Source organism: Sinohyriopsis cumingii, chromosome 15 (assembly GCF_028554795.1).
Source record: "Sinohyriopsis cumingii isolate HCF-2022 chromosome 15, ASM2855479v2, whole genome shotgun sequence".
NCBI lineage: Eukaryota > Metazoa > Mollusca > Bivalvia > Unionida > Unionidae > Sinohyriopsis > Sinohyriopsis cumingii.
The window spans coordinates 58,731,868-58,755,261 of record NC_142975.1 but is presented as its reverse complement, the minus strand read 5'-3'; the positions used below and the strand labels follow the sequence as shown (position 1 = coordinate 58,755,261).

At 32.9% G+C, this 23,394-nt stretch overlaps 1 protein-coding gene across 2 annotated transcripts in view; it reads right to left on the bottom strand.

The window, feature by feature from the left end:
* Window positions 1–576: 576 nt before the first annotated feature.
* The window catches only part of LOC149781867 (contactin-3-like), a 199,050-nt gene continuing 176,232 nt past the window's right edge, over window positions 577–23,394 (bottom strand). The window contains exons 22-26 of one of the 2 annotated variants that reach the window (XR_016414810.1): window positions 18,348–18,531; window positions 17,270–17,385; window positions 13,041–13,215; window positions 7,320–8,474; window positions 577–7,283 (exon numbers count right to left, since the gene is read on the bottom strand). Coding sequence is in view for 1 of the 2 variants with exons in the window: in XM_089936061.1 (XP_089792187.1) it covers window positions 8,314–8,474; window positions 13,041–13,215; window positions 17,270–17,385; window positions 18,348–18,531 (636 nt within the window). In the remaining variant the exon portion in view is untranslated. Of the gene's footprint in view, window positions 8,475–13,040; window positions 13,216–17,269; window positions 17,386–18,347; window positions 18,532–23,394 lie in introns of both variants that reach the window. The other variant, XM_089936061.1, reaches the window with a different exon arrangement.

The window sequence follows — 23,394 nt, the reverse complement described above, 5'->3', positions numbered from 1 at the left end:
TGGGGAAAGAATACAAGCCAGAGTTGGATTTTATCCTGCTGTGACCTTGACCTGGAAGCCATGAGTGTAGCTACAGTATCTAACATTCATACTACTTAATCATAATACATACTGGGCCAAGTCTCATTATATAAATTTTAGCTGCTTAGAAGGTTATTCTCTGAACAAGGGAATAAGTCACATACATTAAATTTTCATGACATTAATTTGGATGAAAGACATGTAGCTATGATACGTGACACACAATCTAGTCATAATATATTTATTTCAGCAATTTCATGAAAATATCTCGGACTATCATCAAATTATGGCTCGACAGCAAAACGTTACCAGACAGAGATGGATTATGCCAGAGCATAATACACGCATCTTCAAATATTGGTCTATAAAAATGAAATACCAGTAGGTCAATATTTTGCCACAAATCACTTCGGGTTGAATCAATGTGGAATAAAGATCTACACAAATAAAGGTTAAAAAAGTTATTTCCTTGCAAATTGGTGAAATGTTTTGATTTGGTTGAATAAACAAGCATACAAATAAAGTTACCTGGAAAAAAAGAGGAAACACCAATCATCAACAAAAATGAATTTATTAATCTGATTACAAATAAAAGGAAAAAAGGTACAGATTCATTGCTGGATATACACAAATGATTCACAAGGTTTTAAAGAGTTCTACCTCTCCTTCTCTGCTTCACCAAATATCTGTCATCACCAAATATCTGTCATGCCAGCAGTGCTTCAGGGCACATGATGCATTACCCGGCAGTACCCAATTTATAAACCATGCTTTGACTCGATTTACATATTTATAAAGAACATACAAGTATATTTACATTTTTAAAAGATATAAACATACAATCATTTGACTTTCTTTCATATTATGTGCTAGTGATCATGAAAAATGCATTTAAAGTGAAACCTAGGAGGTGATAAAAATTCTGCTAAATAATCAATGGTAAAATCTTTTTGTAGGCCCCTTTGTTCCTTTTCTGTATTGGAGACAGAGGAATCAAACTTAAACTAGTAGGTTAAATGTGCATTAACAAATGATATGATACATTTATTTCACTTGTCCAGGTATTTTCCTTTTCGAAAAGAGTGTGTGTGTGTGTGTGTGTCTGATTTGGATTTTTAACGTAGCTTTAAATTTTTTTGAGTCATATCACTGCAATGTTTGCAGTGTGACAATTTATAGTGATGTCAAGTACTGGGGCATCATGCCGCAGACATGTAGCATCATGTCCCACCCAGTCACATTATCCTGACACCAGGCTGACCAGTCCTAACACTAACCTATTAATGCTGAGCACCAAGCAAGGCAGCTGTTAGTACCATTTTTGTAATTCTTTGGTATGACTCGATTGGTGATCGAACCCACAGCCTAATACATAAAAAACTGATGCTCTAACCACTAAGCCACCAGAGCATTTAAAAAAAGAAAATAAGTAACAACCCCGATTTTGGTACCATATGATTTCATGCTGTGAATTTATATTCAAAAACAAATTTTTAAAAACATACTTCCTCTAATGTAATTCAAAATGACTATTAAAACTTGGTTTTGGAATAAGAATGAGAATTCAAAAAACTCCATCATATCTACATTTACCATAGGTGATAAAGTGAATAGCAAAAGTCATGAAGGTGTTCAATGCCAATTATTTCAGAAATGGATCTTAACTTTCTGAAGTTTATTCTTTATACCTTTAAATGGCAATTGTTCAATTAATTTGGATCCTCATACATCCATATATTTTGGGAAGGTCATTATTTACAAGAAGTACATAAAGCAAAATCTGAGCTAAAGTATGCAGACATTTTTAGTGGAGATCAACCTAAAGGTGTGATCCAGTACAATCAGGTTAAAAGTTGCATGCTGGGATGTCACTATATACATGTTGATAAACAAATCTGTCCTTCAGTATATTATGATGATCAACATGCTCTTGTCTTGACCCAGTTTAGTACCTGGCCACCATTATAAATTTTTGTCTGGATGTCTCATGAGGACAGTTAAGGTGTAGAGCATTCAATAATTTGGATTGGATAGCCTTTAGTAAACAAAATTAGTATTACATTTTAAAACAAAAATTTATTTTTAAGATGAACAACTGTGCATACATGACAGGTATGACTTTTACTATGGCTAAAGAGAGCAGGAAATAGTTCCCTTGTTGTTCCTTTAATGGTCATATGATATCAAGTGATTAGGGGCCTCATTTGCATAGGGAATCCAAGATAGGTTCATAAAGGGCTTTAATGCCAACCCCTGTGCAATTCTTATCCAAGCTAAACATAATTCTGAATAAAATGAAGTAGAAAAAAACAATGTTAAAAAATCATGAGATGATACTTTCAAGATGCATTTAGCCAGCTTATCTTACATTGATTTAACAATATTTACAAATGAAATTTTATTTCTAGGTATTAATTCATGTAAAATACACTTGCAGCATCGGATGCATGTAGAGTTCACCATAAATATAACCTGCATTAAGCATGACATATCATAACATGTATTTAAGCTTGAAATATATGACATTATGATCCCTTGGACATGACACATATAACAATATGACATCTATGACATGACACATGCTTCAGTATGACATCTGTAACATGACACATGATGACCAACAGTATGACATCAATGATACAACACATCTTAAAGCATGACATGTCTTACAGCATGTCATGTCTTAAAGTATGGCATCTCTTACAGTACGGCATATCTTAAATTATGATGCAATACATTATGATATCTGAAACAACACATCTTACAGTATGACATGTCCTACAGTATGACAGGTCTCACATTAATGTCTTACACATAAGAAAAATAATAATAATGTAACTGCTACATTCCCTTTACAAAGTGTATTGTCCTTATTTCCTGTCAAGTCCAACTACAAACAACAGGGTCAATGTTATTTATTCTACTAATAACTTGTAACAAACTGCATAGACCTAGATCTGCCAAAACATTATGTGGTGGTAGATCTGGATCTGTGGAGTTTGCAGTTAGATGTGACTTACAAGTACCAGTATATACTGGACATATTTAATCTGATATTGCTTATCTGGTATTATTTGATATGGATGTTCAGTCTGTATTTCTGAATTGTATACCCAGAGTAGAACTGTTTCATGAACATCAATATTGTGATAGACTGAGAAGTACCAAATCAAACTGTAATATAGACCAATTTTTAATAATTCTGTTAAAGATGTCTAGCTACAAATATTTTGAGAAATGGGAGAGTATAATAAAATGCACCCATGACCAGTTCAGAATCAGGGGAAAGAACTCATTATGACTCATCCCTGGTGGAAGTCGCTCATTTATCCATATGCCATATCATACACATTCTTACCTGTACCTCAGAAAACTAAACATACACACCAATATATATATATATATATATATATATATATATATATATATATATATATATATATATATATGCAATAAACTGACAACGAACAGTGCAAAGGGTACAGATCTTACATATGATGAGATAAATGACATTCTCTGTTTTGCACATTTTGTTTGGACCATGTATGTTTAATTTATCTCTAGTCACTGTGCTAGAAAATGTCCTGATCTCTATCATATGTTGACAGGTTTTGCACCTTTTATCGCCACACTGCACAGGGGCCAGATTGACTAGGGTGGTCTTGATTAGTGATTGGCGTTAACTTCTCCTGACTATGATGTCCTTGAGGTTTTTTGGTCTCTGGTATATTTGTGTATGTCCATCAATGTATCTGTACCTTTTTTCCATTTATTTGTAATCAGATTAATAACACCCTATCCAAAACATTACCTAAACTGTTTCAATGTTTTTGACCTTGACCCACTATCCGATGGATATGATAATGTCACAAAATAAACTGTCTTTCCTCTGAATAAATTTATTAAAGGCGTAAGGTATACAGTATATATTCACTTATAAGGTGAGTCCAATTGCAAACTGCACAGACCCATATCTGCCATCACAAAATGGCAGATCTGTGTCTGTGCAGTTTATTAGGTGTAATCAGTAAAGCAAACAGCATAGACCCTGATCTGCATGCACATTATGCTTTGGCAGATCAGGATTGTTGCTGTTTGCAGCTTGACTGGACTTATAAGTGAGTACATACAGTATATGGTATTTTACCTATGTATAGCACCTGCAATTCTGATAAGCACTAATTCAAGGTCATGTTCTGTTGACTTTCTGATTAACCAATCAAATTATAACTTTCATAATCTGAAGGCATTAAACTGTCATTTGGACCATAATATCAATAATAATACACCCCTAACATAATGGGCAATGCTTTATTTGATTGTCTAAAATTATTAAAGCTCCAAAACTGACATTTATCATAACTTTCAAAATTCTTCCAATCTAGTTAAAAACTGGAAGGAAGGAAATGATATGTTAAAAGAAGTTATGACATAAAGCAATTTTGAAACAATCAAGATGTTAGACATAAATGGTGTTAAAATTTTCAGTTTAGAATTAAGAGGTGCCACATATTAATTCAGTCCTCAAAGTTGCTGGTTATTCAGATCTTTTTCCAAAATGCTCCAGAAGAAGTGATGTGATGCATTTGACAAATTCTATTAGCAAATAATCTAATAACAACATCTGCACATAGCTCACATTTTGAACTGAGAGCAAAGAAAGAGGCATGCTTGCTTGATGCAGATCTGAGAAGAAAAAGCACGTGTTAGATACAAATAAGACTTGGGTGAATACTGGTGATCAGCTGGGGTGCTGGAATACACACTACAGTATGAACATAAACTGAAGACAGTCAAACACAGTGTGATGCAATCTTCTTATGTTTACAATGGTGACATCATCAGATCATGTGTTCTATCTTTTGACAGAAATCGGTAAACTCAGTGACGTCAATGATTATCGCTGGATTAATGATTAATGACACAAAAAATGGCCAGGTTTCTCTCAGTTTGAGGAAGAAATTCTATGGCTCATAATATGGTGAAACATTGATATTATGTTTGGTATTAATGGAAATGAACAATGTTTAGGACCAATATCTTTCAAAATTCAGTATTATTCAGATGATTTGGCATACATAGCTTTATTGCATGTAACGGCAGCATTGGGGCTTTAAGTGGACAGAGGTCACCAGAACATGAACTTCTACTGGTAATTGTCAGATCTCTGTTAAAAATTCAGAGCGTCTTTGATAATAACCAAGGGAGACTACTTAGTCTCTTTTGTATGCTTCATTGATTTAAAAAATATTGCATACAGCAAATTTTGAAGCAAATACTTGGAATAGTAGTTGTTTATTTTGAGCTGTTGTCTATTTTGAGTGACTCTGACTTCTTCAAAAACTTGTAATGTAGAAAAAAGACACATTTTTCAGGTCACTCTAGGCCAACAAGATCCAACAAGGGGGACCAAAAGAAAATGTACCATATATGGTTTTTAATCCAATTTCTGTATTTCCAAATATTACTCTGACAAAATACTTGAAATCATAGTTGTGTATTGTCATTGATATTGTGATACAATATTTAAAATGCAAATAAAAGTATCACTAATACATGTATAAAATACATACACATTTTTATTATTAAAACATCATTAGCTTGATGATATCGTTACAACTGACAAACAATCTGTGCTTTCTCTTTAAATACTTTAATATATGCAGCCTAATGTTGAAATTTATGCAAAATGAGACAGATTAGAAAAATCAAATCAGTTATCAACTTCAGTAATTTAATCTGTGTGAATAATCTTACTCAATTCATCTTGTTCTAGATTCCTACATTGTTATTACATTATAATGCTGTTTTGTGCTTATCACCATTTGTTGATAACAATATGAACACATTATTACCATAGTATACTGACAATGAGATCTTCTACAATCTGTATGTGATATCAAAGGACCTCATGAGACATGAAGCTTCAAGTGTGATCTGCTGATATTTTCTACAGCCAGTATCTGATATCAATGAATTTCATGAGGCATGAAGCTTTGAGCGTGATCTGCTATTTTCTAGTCTGTATCTGATATCAGTGAATTTCATGAGACATGAAGCTTTGAGTGTGATATGCTGATGTTTTCTTCAGTCTGTATGTGATCTCAATGAATCTCATGTGACATGAAGCTTTGAGTGAGATCTGCTAATGTCACATACTCATGAGAGATGCAACAGCTTTCCTGATCAGCGTGCTATGCTTAAATTACACAGCTTTAAACAATGGACACATAATTCATTTATTAGTGGAGCTATTAATAGACAGTGAGGCATCAGATTGCATGCACTGCTAAGCTGCCACCTTTCTGGATACACAACTTATATTGTCACAAATGTTTTAACATTTGAATTACTCAACATCAGTGTCAGTCACAAATGTGTTAACATTGGAATTACTCTGTACATAATTTGGATTCTCCTCCATTTTGGCAAATTTCATGGATGTAAGTGGCTGACAATGATTTGCATTATAATTCATCAGCTTTGCAACCAAAGCATTTTATTGGTATCACCACTGAAACTGAATGCAAATGGTATGAAATGCAAAGATGGCGTGTAATCTCTACATGATAACTTCCTGGTAATTCTGTCAGCTTTTAAATGCTGCCAAAAAACTGTTGGTCTTTTACAACTGTGTTAATTTAAAAAATATGTGTAATTATTTGAATAATATGCCTGTTTTGATTCTAAAATTAAAACTAACTTCTTAAGAATCAGGTCACTCATAGAGGTCATTTATAGGGGTCACTCATAGAGGTCACTCATAATAAAGTTCTTCAGACTGTGTTGGTATGGAATCAGAAGCTATTTGGTGATACAGATGCCCATGTGATATACTTTGTCAGAAAATGTTTAATCATTTATCTGTATATAATGAAATACATTCTCTTGGCATAACAATGTTGGTATTGTGTATATGTCATGCTGGGTCACTATAGCTATACAATGAATGGAAAACTTCCAAACCAAAGCCTTTAGTGCAACAAATGGGTTTAGGATTTATAATGGCAACAGTTCACTTTGGATTATCAAAACATGATTTTCCTATAGAAGTCTGTATTTTGTATCATACTCAAGTATAACAACCACCCAACTCAAAATACACATAAAATCCTGACTAGTATTCTTGGGAAATTATGTTAGCATAAGACTCAAGATCAAATGACAAAACTTTTAATTACAATAAAGCTAGAATCATGGAATTTTCAGATTTTTCTTGACTGAGGTACTCTACTTGACTGCCAGATTTCCTTAATTTACACCTCTTGATGAGACTGACAGATTTTCTTAATTTACACCTCTTGACCAAACTGCCAGATTTTCTTAACTTAGGAACCTCTACTAGATCGACAGATTACCTTGACACAGATGCATTCTAAGTAACTGACAGAAAAGGGTATATTCTATAGTTTCTACAAGTGAACAGTGTACACTTTGATAAGTCATCACAAAAAAGTGCCAGCAGATCAGGATCTATTCTATACTTTCTACATAGGATTACAAGTCAACAGTGTAAATCTTGATCTCTCATCACACATTGTGCCAGCAGATCAGAGTCTATTCTACACTTTCTACATAGGATTACAAGAGAACATTGTAAATTTTGATCTATCATCACACAATGTGCTGGCAGATCAGGGTCTATTCTATACTTTCTACATAGGATTACAACAGTATATACATTGATCTGTCATCACCTAATGTGCCTGCAGATCAGAGTCTATTATTTCCATATATGAGTACAGGTTAACCATGTAAATTTTGGTCTTTCATATAAAGTGCCAGCAGATCAGGGTCTATGATATTCTTTCTACATATGATTAAAATTATGTCACTTTTGAAAGACCATTTCTGATTGGCTGATTGTGGAAATCCAAGCTCTGAGTTTTATTTTATATAGCCCAATCAACCATGGCATAATACTGTAGTTCAGTAGTTCATGGTCTAAACTGTTTGGTGTATTCTTGATTTTATGAGAACAGTTTAGACCCAGATCTGTGAATACACTATCTCATGGCTTGATGTGGTACTAGTCAGACCTGCTAACACACTATTTGATGGCTTGATCTGGCACTAGTCAGACCCACTAACACACTATTTGATATCAAGATGTGGCACTAAAGCATTTTATTTTATGTGAGAGTTATATACAGCCCTAGATAGTACAGAATAACATGTAATAACTTGATTATAGTGTTTTGAAATTTTGATAAAAAATGAAATTTCATGAGTGTTATTTAAATGAAATAAAATATATGATACAATAATCTGAGCATTTGTATTTTAAGAACTCTAACTGTATATTTGTATTGTCAAAATGAAATGGATTGCAATATATGACAGAATACTAAACTTGAGGAGGAATACATGAGAAAATGAAAGATGGCTGCAATGGCCTTCATAACCAGGATAAATATACTCTGAAGTCGACGGATCTATGTTGACTGACCCACCTGAAATAGAAAAGAACAATGATATTCACTGTGTTATGCAATTGTTTATATACTTTAAAATGTTTCTTTCCTTCTTTAAAATCAAGTCAATACTATGTGCACCGCTCTCTTGAAAGCTTGCACACAAATAGGTCAAAAAACAGACCACAGCATAAGTGAAGGCACAATTTACCAAGCTACCATTGAACAATGAGGAAAAAGGATAGACATTGATAGCAAAAATGGGTTGATAAATGACTCATATTAGCTGGACCTTGTATGGTTTTCACCATTCTGTTGAAAAATGCAATGGATTTATAGCCCATCCATGTTGGACAACTTATCCAAAATACTTGTAAGATATCCTAGAATGCATGGACAATTTAGGGAACTACTTAATGCAGAGGGTGGGACTCTGTAGAAATATCCACCCATTAGTATTCCACACTTGTGGTTGCACTGTATAACTTCAACATGGACACACTGGTATTTAATCAAGTTTTATGTTGAATTTATACTGACAAGAAACCATGCATTTAAAAACTTTCATGTCGCATGAAACACAAAACAAAATGACTACTAGGGATCTCATGGTGACAGTCAGATTTGAAATGATAAATTAATGAATGAAATGACTTTAGTGCATTTTTTATGTCATTTAGGCATTCCATTTTTAAAATATGGTGGGGGGTAAAACTGCTGGGGGAGGTAAATGAGTAGGGTTATAAACATCAATCTGATGTTAGTAATATCACAATTTATCCAGTAATAATCTTGTAATAATTGTACAATATATGAACTTTCAGTCCCATTTTAGAAAACAAAATTCTATTTGAGTTGGTAAGGAAAAAATTTGCTAAAATGTTATACATGTGAATTAGTGATAAACATTTTTATTTGATTGTTTGTCAATTTCTAAAATGTTGTCTTCCTAAATCTAGGAAGTTACAGATTCTAATTCGATGAAAACAAAAAATTGTGGAACAAGAATGCTCCGTCAAAGTCCTTAGGAGAACTTAAATGAACATGAGCCAGTCAAAGGGACTGATAATTTACTGGTTGGAAAAATTCAAGATAAGTTCATTTATTAAAAATTCAAGGACATCAAGGTAAGTTTATTTATTGTAGTCCTTGAATTCTTTTTAACTGCTTAGTATCAAAAACATAATATTTTTTAAGAAACACAAAGGTACCAAATTTTATCACAAAAATATTTTCTTTAGATATCGAAGTTAACATGCTCACAAGATACCTATGTTTGATACAAATTTTTTTATCATGGTAATAGATCTTAAACCTGATATAACCAATAGGAAAATGAGTGCTCTTGTCTCAGACAATAAGAAAATATATCCATTTACTCTGTTTGCTTCAAGGCATAATTATTTTTGGAGAAAAATAATAAATTAAGTGACATCATTTAAAATATCCACAAACTTCGTTTTGATAAAAATCCTTTCATATATGTTTACATTATTCTTACAAGCCTGTACAGATATAGAGATAGTTGACCTTGACATTGTGATGACTATTAACTTTTTTATTGAAATGCAACTAAACAAAATATTTGGTCCAAATTCACATGCAAATGTGAGTGTGTGTGTGATTTGTATTTTTAACATCGCTTTAAAAAAATGTCAGTCATATCGCTACAATGTCTGCAGTGTTGCAGTTAACAGTGATGTCTAACACTGGGGCATCATGCCAGAGACATGTATCATGATGTCCTACCCAGTTACATTATCCTGACACTAGGCTGACCAGTCCTAACACTAACCTCTTAATGCTGAGCACCAAGCAAGGCAACTGTTAGTACCATTTTTATAAGTCTTTGGTATTATTTAGCTGGGGTTCGAACCTGCCACATCCAGCATCCAATATGGACACTCTAACCACTAGGCCACCAGAGTGGTCACTTGTAAATGTACAATTCACTCTGTTAATGAGCTAAGTGAAGTACAAGAATGCATGCAATGACCTCAGACCCCAAGGTTAGTTAGTCTTGTTTGTAGCCTCCTTAATAAAGGGCTATATTGGTTTTCATCAAATCTTCACCTATAACATTCTGAACCAGTTAAACATAGCAAGAAGTGTTGTAGTCAAAACCCCATGTGAATGACACCATTCATGGAAGACGAGTAGTGATAAGGTTTTTCGAGATTGCTACTATCGTGCCATGTGGGAGGTCATCATACAAGAACCATTTTCATTCCAAATCAGTTATATTCTGCTACTGTGTAGATGTTTTTACTTGTAAATATTTATTTTCAAGATAGCAAGAGAAAGCTTGCACGAAAATACTTTGACTTCGGAAAAGTGATGATTGTAATATTGTTAAAATTTTTGTAATGTAGGGAAAGAGCCTCAAGGCAGATTAGTGGTATTCAACTGAGATTACCCATTGTAATTAAAGATATTATTATTATTATTATTATTATTATTATAGTGTTTTAGAAATAGTCCTATAAAGATTTTCAGACTGGCAGTGAAAGCAGCCATTTTGGAGGTTGGATCAGCATCATTCAAATATAAGAACAAATATATTACCTTTAAATGTGATCATTCAAAAGAATCAGCTAATGTGAAATTTTCATATTTTAGGAGATAACATTGTCATCATTTTCATTTAGGATAAACTACATAATGTGATGTATTTTTGTGAAAACCGCATGTCGATATGACCATCTGTTCAGAGTAATAGTGATAATACAGTATTCAAGATGGCCACCATTGAGCAGCATTTTTTTGTTTTGTTTTTGGACCAGCTACATGTCACAACAAGTCTTCTAGTGACAATTCAATGTCTAACCATCTGTTCAGGAGAAGAAGCAGCTATAACAATATTTTCAAGATGGCCACCATACTGGACAAATTAGAGGTATCCTTGGCATCATTTACATTTAGAACCAACTACATACTATAAGAAGTCTTTTAGTCATTACAACTCAGCCATGAGAAGGAGCAATAAAGATCTTCAAGATGGCCACCATGACCATGAAATTTCAGTTAGGTCCAATCATGTCTTTTAGTGAGAACTCAGTGTTGTAATGGCCATCAGCCAATGAGGAGTAGCAATAACAAGATGTTTGAGCTGGCCATTGGGGTAGCAAAATATAGGCATCATTTTCATTTAGAATAACTAGACAGCATAAGAAGTCTTTTTGTTACAAAAATACTATGACCATCCATTCAGGTTCCACTCCACAGTTTCATATTTTGCACAGGGGTTAATTTCTAAACAATAAGTGAATACCAGCACTTGAACTATAGGATTATATCATTTAAAGTTGAATCCATAAATGATTATGCTAATGTGAATCAATTATGTTTAAGCATTCAAGATAAACCAGATGCTGCAAATACCTAGCTCAGTAATCACAAGGTTTGAATGGAAAACTAGTTGTCATTTTCTTCAAATTATGTATTGAGTAAGGCAAAGTCAAGTACTTTAATGTTCATATGAGTGTAGGAATGTTTTTTTTCTCAGAACAAGGAGAGGGCAAAAACAATAATTTTTGTTAGTTCACAAGCTGGATTTAAACAAATGCAGAATAATTCTGACTGAAAAATAGACAGAATTTCTGCTTTGATTGTAAGAGATTAAAAAAGTTCTCAATTTCATTTTGGAGCAACTAGACCTTGGGATAAATGTGTAAAATTTCATGCGAATTCTTAAAGTAGTTTAGGACAAGCAGCAATTACATAATTTTGCTAAGAGACTGACGGAAGCCAGACAATTGGCCACTGCACAAGTTTTTGTACAAATAATTCTAATGTATATTATTTTGATTAAAAGGGTCCAGTTGTTAAAAAATAAAATTGTATTAAGTAATATATTTATATGAGGAACTTTTAAACATTTTCATTCAACAACATGCTGCTAAATCTTCACAGTCATTTTCATATCTTTACATCTTCTTCCTACCAAGCAGAAAATAGTGCTGATGTGTTTGACAAAATGTCTTGTTTAAATTATACAACATCAACTTCCTAAAATTAAGTATTTCTAATTAAAGTTTGAAAAAAAGTTCTTCACATTAGTTATTTATGGAGGCATTTTCTTCATTTACCATTCTTGGTAATTTTTCTCGCAACCACAAAAAAAAGCAAGGGCTTTTCAATTTTTGTCCATCAGAGGGCTAGGTAAATCTACAAAGCCGAAGAGGCATTTAGGTTCATGCGCTATTTATGTGACATCATTCAAATGATGTCATCAATGCACATAATGATATACACTGACTTTTTGTATTCTCTGATGTTCAAAAATAATTCATGTCATGAAAGTGAAGAATCTTCCCAACATGTTTAGACAGGATAGGAAAATATTAACTGGGATTCTGCAAACCTTACCCCAACCTTATTTCTTTCAAATTCTATTTTCATAATTCCACCTCACAAACATGGATTATATTTGATTACATTCCTATTTCAGGCTGGTATAAAAATTATTAAAAGGAGCATTAACTCAAAGTGAACAGCAAGTTCAAAAAAAGGTGTTTTAAGTGAGATTTTGCTAAAATAATATGCATTTATGGGCCAAAGTTGAAGGTGTCTTCCTAGTTTTTTAAAAAGATAAAGGCAACACACCCAAGGTAAAATATACTGTTGGACTTTTGGCCCCCTCTCCTCCTCTGCTCCAACCCAGTATGCGAAGTTTATACACTTCATTTGATTGTATGCCCTCAAGAATGGTCTCCCATACTACAGGTACTTTAGTATCTACTGCTGTCCTGATGTCATCAGTAACTTTCCAGTGTCTTAACTGAAAGAAACAAATGATGTTCATTATTATCAATATTAGTTTCATATAAATGAAAACCTGTCATGACATCTATGACCCCACTAATTCAGAGCACATGATGAAAAATTGGTTTAATATATGGCAAAATTCTGTGTTAATTAGAACCATAACTCCATCAAATTTTGTCAAAAAAATTCATGAAAGAAACTTTACTTATATCTCTTAATATATATTCTTATACCAAAGTTATTCTTAATCTATTTTAGTTGTTCAAAAGTTACTGAGCTGATGGACATATATGTGATTGATTGACATGAGTTTCACTGACTGACCCCCTCCCCCCAGTATGTCAAAGGCTTTGGTGAAATTTTTGTCCAAAATAAAAAGTTTTTAAATCAGTGATATTTCAGTATTAATAATAATATTAATAATAGATTCATATATATATATATATAAATCATGAAGTCCTTCAAATGTTATCAAGAGAAGGCAAAACTTTGAAGTTAATGAATGGGAAATTCCCAATTCAAAATCAGGCTATAGCTCTGTTAAATTAAGTCGGATAAAGGTGAAAATTAAACTTAGCCAGGATCTTCTAACTTTAAATCCTCATACTAAATCTGACTTAAATCCAAGAAGATCTTCAGCATTACTGACCAGAAAACAAAGTTTACAAGCCATTCCAGAGCAGAAAAGTGACAACACTATATATGCCCTTCACAGAAATGATGGGAGCACAAAAATGGTATATTTTCATACATGTTTCCAAAGATCAAATAAAGAAACTTTATCAAATAAAATACAATATCTGATTAGCCAATTCTGTAGAAATGAAATCTAAGATTTTCTTTTGGAAACACCAATTCAATTGCAAAGGCATCATAATATACAGATTATTCATGGTGTACTATGTACAAACCATGTATTATCATTATTCATGGTGTACAAACCATGTATTATCATTATTCATGGTGTACAAACCATGTATTATCATTATTCATGGTGTACTATGTACAAACCATGTATTATCATTATTACATTACCAATTATTGGGGATTTGATGACATTAATGGTGTTTTTACTGTGGAAACTTCAAGTTTAGTTATAAAGTAAACATACACTTTATGGTAGAAACCATCCTTTAAGCCATCAAATCCATCCTAGTTCGAACAATATCATAAACCTTTGGCAAAAATTGTTGAATTTCACAACCAGTAGCTACTAGATATGGAGTATTCTTACTTGATCACAGCTTGTTTGGGACGTTATTTTTAGATGTCACCCATACCTAAACATTAGAATTTCACTTGCTGCCCAAGCACAAGACCTGAGCAATTACAGGGTAGTTTCTCTAATAAATGCATTCTGTGAAATATTCACATCTATTTTGAACAAATGGGTATACAGATGGGCAGAAAGTAATTATCTAACAGATGAATCTTAAGCTGGCTTTAGAAAACACTAAAGTATTTGTGATAATATATTCAGTTTGCAGGCAATTGTTCAGAATTATACATGTAAATCTAGTGGTAGGTTTTACTATTTATTTATTGATTTCTCAAAAGCTTTTATCATGTACAACATATTAAACTATGTTTTTCTTATGTACAAGAATGTATTGAAGGAAATTTTTTACAAGTTTTAAAAAATATTTAATCTTATTTGAAAAACTGTGTATGAACACCAAATGGATTAACCAGATATTTCAATTGCAATGTAGAAACAAGACAAGGATGTATTTTAAGCCCAATTCTTTTTGTCTTTTTATTGATTTAGTTCAAAAGTTATGAATTAGGTGAAATATCACAGATAATATACCAGAGAATTTTGCCTTATTGTATGCAGATGACGTGGCTAATTGTGCTGAAACTGTGTGCTTATTGTAACAACAAATTAATGCCATGGATAAATTCTGTGTTGAAACAAGAATGGAAATATTTCTAGCAAAAACAAAAATAACTGTCTTTCAAAATGATGGCTATCTGAGAAATTATGAGCATTGGCATTACTGGGGCAAACCTACTGAAACAGTGTCATTTTATAAATATATGGGGTTGCTTTTCACATCGAGGTCGATCTGGACTAAGGCAAAAACAAACACTTTGGCATCACAAAGCGCTGAAAGCAGTATCTAAAAATTTTGGGTATCAACACATATTTGGAAGATTACATATACAGGATATATTTAAAATATTTGATGCAATGGTGAAACCATTATATTATGGTTCAGAAATATGGGGGTACAAATATTCACTGCAAAAATAGCAATTCAACACAGATTTTGTAAAAGATATCTTAACATACCAAATACTTTGAATAATTATGCTAGTCTTGGTGAATGTGGATGATACCCTCTGAGAACAACTTATATATGTAAAGTTTTGGATGAAAATTATACATGTGCCAACAAGCAGATATCCTTCCCAATGCTATATAATGTTAAAAAATAATGACAATGCCAGCGGGCCAGTAAAATTAAAAATGTTTTATTCTGTCATGGTTTTGGTTATGCATGGCTAGCGCAAGAAATGGTTGACAGAAACAATTTTCTAACTATGCTCAGACAATGTCTACTTGATTCCATGTTACAGATCTAGTCAAGTAAAATAGGCAGTTCTATAAAATATGTTTGTCACAGTCAAAACAAGTTGTTATTGGATATTAAGAAATATTTAACATTAGATTTACCTTTCAATTTCAGAAAAGCATTTGCATCTTTTGATGTTCTAAATTTGATTTAATGATTGAATAAAAAAAGACATTAAAATTAAAGAGATCAAAGAGTTTGCAAGTTATGTCTGGAAGAAAATATCAAGTGTGTAGAAGATGAATGTCATTATGCATGTATATACCAATTTAAGATGAAAATATCTCGACTAGATTTATCACATCAACCCTTCAGTAAATACATTTATAAATTTAATGTCCATTCAGAAAATAAGCATTATTACAAACGATTCAAAACTTTTCACATTGGCTTTTAAACGAATAGAGATGAGCTGTGAAAAAGTATCATTACCAACACCTAAACAAATGTATTATACCATCCTGTTTATGGCACACTGTGTATTAAACTGTGTTTTATTATGTTGTGTATTATGGTCCAGTGGCCTCAAGTACTGAACGTTTGTTGGATATAGCAGAGTGGATGATCTTTAATTTAAACACTTAGTACTTTGGCATGTCGTGAATATATTCCAGGTAATTCAATATGTAATTTATTCCTTTGGATTATGTGAAACTTTTCGGGACTTAAGTGATGTTCAATGCACATGAGATTACACTGAAATAAAATCATCTGGATTAATAACTATGATAATTCAGTGGATAGCACATAATCTTCATTTGGAATATCTTGGAACAGTTTCTGGATTATTTAGAAACTTCATCTGGAACACCTAGGAACAGTTTCTGGATTAGTTAGAAACTTCATTTGGAACACCTTGGAACAGTTTCTGGATTAGTTAGAAACTTCATGGAATATCTTGGAAGTTTCTGGATTAGTTAGAAACTGATAGCAGAGTCTTAGGATTGTATTCTAGGAATTTTCATACAATGTCAGTTTTTTAATTCTTTCACTTTGCTTGATTTAATATTTTATTTAAATAAATTTATATCTTCGAAAACCTAAATGCTTGTTTGGTTTTACCTGATTACTTAAGTTTATGCCTCTAGACATAACAATATATACACAAGTCAAGTCCAACTACAAACAACATAGACACTGATTTGCTGTGTGCTGATGGCTCTTAGCAAACTGCACTGAACCTTATTTTCCAGCACATTATGTGATGGCAGATCTGGATCTGTGCAGTTTGCAGTTGAAATCGACTTATAAGAAAGTATGCACAGTAGTTAGAGTATCTTTACTTCAGTGTATAAATTTATTGACATGCCTCTTATGGGTGATGTGGTTGAAAAGATTCTTTTTAAATGGATAATATATCTTTTGGTCTTTAAATTACTGATTTTGAAGCAACCATTAAATCTGTGAAAATCAGTATCCCAAGAAAAAGAGATTCCACAGTATTATCTATTCAATCAAAATTAAATAGGCTGAAAAGAACATCTTTACAATGTATCCCTCCAAGGACTCCTCATCCCAGCGAGTATCAATCTGTTGCCATGTGACACGGACACTGGTAGGGCCATGAGAGAAAACTTTCACATGACGGGGATATAATCGTGGATCTGTAAGTAGACAATGTATAATTGTTTAAATATTTATTATAAATTTTACATAAAATGAAGCTTTCAAACAAAATCCTCTATTCACATCTCCAGTTGTTTTTAATTGCAGGAACATTTATTTTGCTATTAATGAACTGGCATATGCATGAAAAGAAGTAAAAACCTGAGAAAGAAAAAAACCCTAATCCCAATTTCTAATTTTTTGAAAACAACCAGTCTCCAATAAGACCTTTTGTGGTATGTTTCCTTGATTTACGCTAAAATGTGCACATGTTAAGATACATTATGAGGGACATTTTACTGCACTTTGGGTTTTTTAAGAGCTGGTTACTAAAACACAATGGTGGAATGATGGAACAGAATGAAACATTACCAAAATTAAGCAGAAGAAGATGGGCCTCAAAAACAGTGTATTATTAGATAATACACCCCAAAAGAGATGTAATGATGAATCGGTTGAATGGTCCTTGACAAGACATGCATGCCAAAGTAGCCTCTAGGATTTTATCTATAATTTTACATGAATAATTTTTTCTAAACAAAAACAAGACAAAATTAAAAGTTTTATTAAAATCATTACTTTTTAAAAATAATTATGATTAATTAAAATATTCTTTAACCAACAATTTAGCCCCTGCCTGCAAATGTCATACATGTACTTCTTTAACCTCATGGGACGCATTAAGAAAAGTGCAACACATTAAAAATTAATCTTGCAAGAACATTCTGGTGTCTGGCAAAAAAGTAACTGAAAAGAAACAGAAAATATGGTAACTGAATTCATGTGCACAGCCACTTACAGATTTGGGTAACCTAAACACCAGTTAATACCTGCATCATGGGGGCATACAAAATATAACATACTCTGCTCTGAGTGACCCTGACCGTTGGAACTAAATACATGTAGACAGCAAAATAGGTTGTCATCTTAAATGTTAATTAATGCATTATGATGAACTTACACCAATGTTTTGATTCTGATAGTCTCCATTCTCCAATAGGGCCTACTCCAGCATGGTTCATCACCTGTACGGCCAGCAACCAATTGTTGTTCTCCTTCAATCCTATAACCAGACACTCGCCAGTCTGCCCCCAGGTGTATACAGTTTTAATTAGTTCTGGAATTGTTTGCTGGTAGTACACAATCTAAAAGATGAATAGGAACTTTTAAGTGGAGCAATCTTCAGTAAAACAGTCTACGACATCTAAAGTGGGGACCAAAAAATGTTGTCATTTATTTGGTTTTATTTTGTGAGGTTTAACACTATTATTCTGCAGCACATGTTAAGATATACATGGTGGCCAGTATATCTGGTGAATTAAAAAATAAAGGAAGACCCTAGTAAGAATCACTGACCCATGGGAAGCAACCATGACCACATTGATTAAACTGAGACTTGGACTCATGCTGAGCCCGGGTGAGAAGCGTGAGTGATATGTAAAGGTAAGCACCATGGATGACTTGGCTGCCCATCACCCTTTGTCCTTTTAGGATAAAGATCTGCTATATATAGGTGAAATATATAAGTACACTTCAGAAAAGGAGTTTATAATTTTTTGATATTTTTATGAGCAGATACCCTTTATATTGGTACAATATCTGCTAGGACAGGATTTTACTATACACAGTGGGAATTGAAAAACATCAGGCCATGGTTAGAAATAGCGAATTTGAACAGTATTTACAGTGGGCTAGCACTGTCAAATTATCAATATACCATTACAAATAACAATCAAGAAGAAAAAAATCTATAAAAGATTAAAATATAGAGAGTTTATATTTCTAACTTATTGCAGAGATAAGTGACTTAAGATTATGGTTTCATAAAAAATGAAGTAAACAATTTGAATTATTTATTTCCTTCCCTTTAAAACTTCATATACTGCATGTATATATACATATATACATACACACACACAAAAGTAGGGGTCATCTTAACAGTATGACATAAACAAAATTTGATAAATCTAGGGGTGACAATGGAAACTCCTTTCCAGTACATACAAAATACTGTCAATTCAAATATGATTACTTTTCATGCCATTGTTCCCATCCAGAAATATATATGGTATGCACACTGTGTTTATCCATTTTATTATGGTACTCATTATACAATGTTTGTATATACATTTATTTGGATCTTAAAAATTGTAAAATATTAAATTAGATATTGCTCACTGTGAAATGAAATCTCCATCAATGTTGTTTATCGAGAGTGTTCACTAGTAAGTTTATTGCTTTCCTTTTCATGCAAGTCCAAACAATCCATATTTGTACCATATTTTGTGTTTTGCTGTATAAACACTGTTTGTTCTTGATGCAGTTTAAGTTTTTATATGATTTGCATATTTGCATTTTCGCCTTTTTGTAAGCCAGATATAACTCTCATGTGATATTTCCTAAGATATCTGTCAGCACATGTGGTCCAAATAGAGCCCTACAACTCCCTGTGTGCATCTGACCATAATCCCTTAGTTGGTAAAGGCAGCCCACAATGTGTTTTCCCAGCTGACAATCCTCTAATCAACCTGTTCAGTGGAAAGTAGTTTTGTATTCAATTAACAGAGGGTGCTTACTTGAACTCCCTGTGATCATGCCAAAAACCAACATCTATTCACTTTAACAGATGTCACAGAAATGAAGATCAAAGTACCAAAAAGTCTCTACAAAAGAAACCTACAAATTACAGTAAAGATGAAGGAAGCACCTGACAGTTTCACAACCAAAAATGATCATGCTGTAAATTATATTTTATTTATCCAATAATTTTAGAAGAAAAACGTGTTATATACTTGTAATAAGAAAGTTTCTGATGTTTGATTGACACATTAGGATTCTGAAGGTTACCAGTGTGTCTTTGTGTGTGTGTGTGTATGTGTGTGATTTGGATTTTAAATAAACCTTAAAAAATGTTCAGTCATATTGCTAGGATGTCTGCAGTGTGGCCGTTTACAGTGATATCTAGCACTGAGGTTATCATGCTGCAGACATCATGTCCCCCCACCCACTATCCTGACATCAGGCTGACCAGTCCTAACACCACCTCATAATGCTGAGTGCCAAACACGGCAGCTGCTAGTACCATTTTTATGACTCTTTGGTATCACTCGGCCAGGGTTCAAAGCCATGACCTCATGCACCGAGGTTCATGCTCAAACCATTTAAGCATCTCAACCAGAGTTACCAGAGGGCAGGCACTTGACAATTTTCACTCACCAATTCTGAATTTTTGGTAACAAATGCTACATGATTCTGTTTTTGCTTGCTCCTTTCAGCTATGCCCATTTTACTCATTTGTGCAGATAAAATTCTTAAGTTGAACAACCTAAAGGTTCAAAGTTGGATAAATCTGATACTGACAATAAAGAAACAAAAGTTCTTGCACTTCACTGCCTTGAATATTAATGCTTAAGCAATCTTTATCAAAGAAATATAGGCTGGTTTGTGAATATAATATTCCTTGGAAGTTGGACAAACAATAGCATTAGTTGGTAAAATGAAATGGTCAAGCCAGAAGCAGTATTTAGTGGAATTCATTTTTGAAGGCAAACTGTTGCAACACAAATTCAGGGCAGGATGAGCCATCTGCAAAGCAAGCAAAACTAAATTTCAGAACTCCAGGTTGATGCTATGAACTACAGCAAACTGAGCTACATACTGCACATGCTATACTAACATTATCATTCTGGATTATATAACATCCATCAACATAGTATGACCACCTTGCATCAGGGCATATAAGGAAAGATCATTTCCAATGCTGTGAAAAATCCAACAAGATCTCTTTGGGGAAGTTTAACAACAACATCATCTAGTGTCTGATGACTGCAAGGATGAACACTAATGACATCTGCATCGCCTTCAAAGCCTTCAATGAACTATGGAAAGCAGCAAAATCAGCAATCAGCAACTAGAAGTTAATACTCTATTCCATTATTCAGCTAACTTTAAAGAGAGAAACTTTGTGTCTTATTTGTTCAATGTATGTATGGTTTTGATTACACCAGCTTATATAATGATTCGACGATAAGTCAACCCCCACCCCCATCTACTTTAGAGCTGCAAAAATCTAAGTCAAGGAGTATTTTGCAAGTCAGGTCCAACTGGTCAGGTGTCTTGTTATCAGTGAGTCAGAGTTGACTTCTGGAGAAAAAAAAGCCAAACTAAATAGACAAATTATATAGCTGGATAGATTGCACAGACTGTATAGATTGAGCTTGGACTCTGTAACTGACTTTTCGATTATAGTATGTGAAATGTATTATGGGATATGCTGCAAACAGAACAGGTGTCAACTGTGTGGCATGATCACAGTGAGGTAAAAAGAAATAAGTACCCTCTATTAACTTATTAAAGGACTCTGCATGACACTGAATCATTATGACTACAAGCTTGATCAAAATTTGTCAGCTGGGAAAACAAAGTGGGTACTGTCTTCATAAATGAAGGTCAGATTAAGGTCAGATGCACACAGAAAGTTGTAGGACTTCACTTGGCACTGAATAAGAACCCAATCAAAGGATTGTAAACTAGGAAAACAAAGTCAGTTCTGCCTCTACAAAATATGGACTTATTGGCCCACATGCACATGTAACTTAGGAAATATTACTTGGGAATTAGACCTGGCTTATGAAAATGGCAAATATAATCAAATCAGAGCATCAAATATAAACAGTGTTTATGTCAAAAAAACACAAAATATATTACAAAACACAGGTTATTTGGACTTGTGTGAAAATGGAAGCATACTTACTAGTAAACACTCAAAGTAAAAAACATTGCTGGACACTTCAATTGACATTGAGTAATTAATTTAATATTTTTAAATTATTAAAACGGAAAAAAATTTTGATACAAGTATGTTAAAATGAATACTGTAATGAAGTGGATAAAACAGGCATTCTATAAATACTTTTCTGGATGTGAATAGTGACATGAAAATGTACAAATATTTGAATTCAAAGTATTTTCTAGAGTTTCCAATATTACAGTAATTTTAATAAAATTTTGTATATGTCATGGTTTTAAGACAATCGTTACTCTGCATGAATCAAATCTTAATTAAAAACATCAAATTATAAGTGAGTATATACGGTATGTAATACTGTGTGTGTGTGTGTGTGTGTGTCTGTGTGTGTGTGTGAGGTAATGATATATGACAATGCTAAATCTATTAGCTATACTTTATTTGAATTTGAATGAAATATTTCAAGAAAAACATGTTTGTTTCTTTTATTCAGACTTGAAGAATTTTCAATCATTTCTATTAGCTTGTATGCATAAGTAAATTATTCTCAATTGTAACATATCACTTTTTTGTCATGCATTCTGATTCCCTTGGGACTACAAAACACTTCTTTTACATTTAAATTACTTATGAGTTGTTTTTATTTAAAAAGCAGATCTGAATAAATGTGTGCACAGTGGAAAAGAACTAAAGGGGATAAAATAAAGGACACTGATTGTACGATATGTACATCTTATGGAAGCATAAATAAAAATATACATCTAAAAATAAATTAGTGATAAATTATTTGAATTAAATTAATTTATTCCATGGTTAACAGCAACCTAATCTTGTTTTTAAATCTACCAGTTTATAAAAGTGTGGACAGCTGCTGATGTAAATTTCTAGATCAATGGACATGTTTATCAACTTTAACAAAGAGAATTAAATACAAAAGCATTAAAGGGAAAGCACCCAGGGAAATACAATAAATAAGTCAAATGAATATATTGCTCCATTGTGATACAGGTTTTGATGTTTGATGGCACAGAAACAAAATATCTGTCCAGAGACACCTTGGTAGGTGATCTTATGGCAGGATTCGAATCATGCCCTTTGGGTTGCAAGTCCAGAATTGTAATCACTTTGTCACCATGGTATCTGCATAAATGGATGTGGAAAAGTGTTTCCCTGTGTGAGGACATCTGCTCCTATTTATGTTATTGTAACAAATGGCCTATTTATGTCATTGTTACAAATGGCCTATTTATGTCATTGTTAC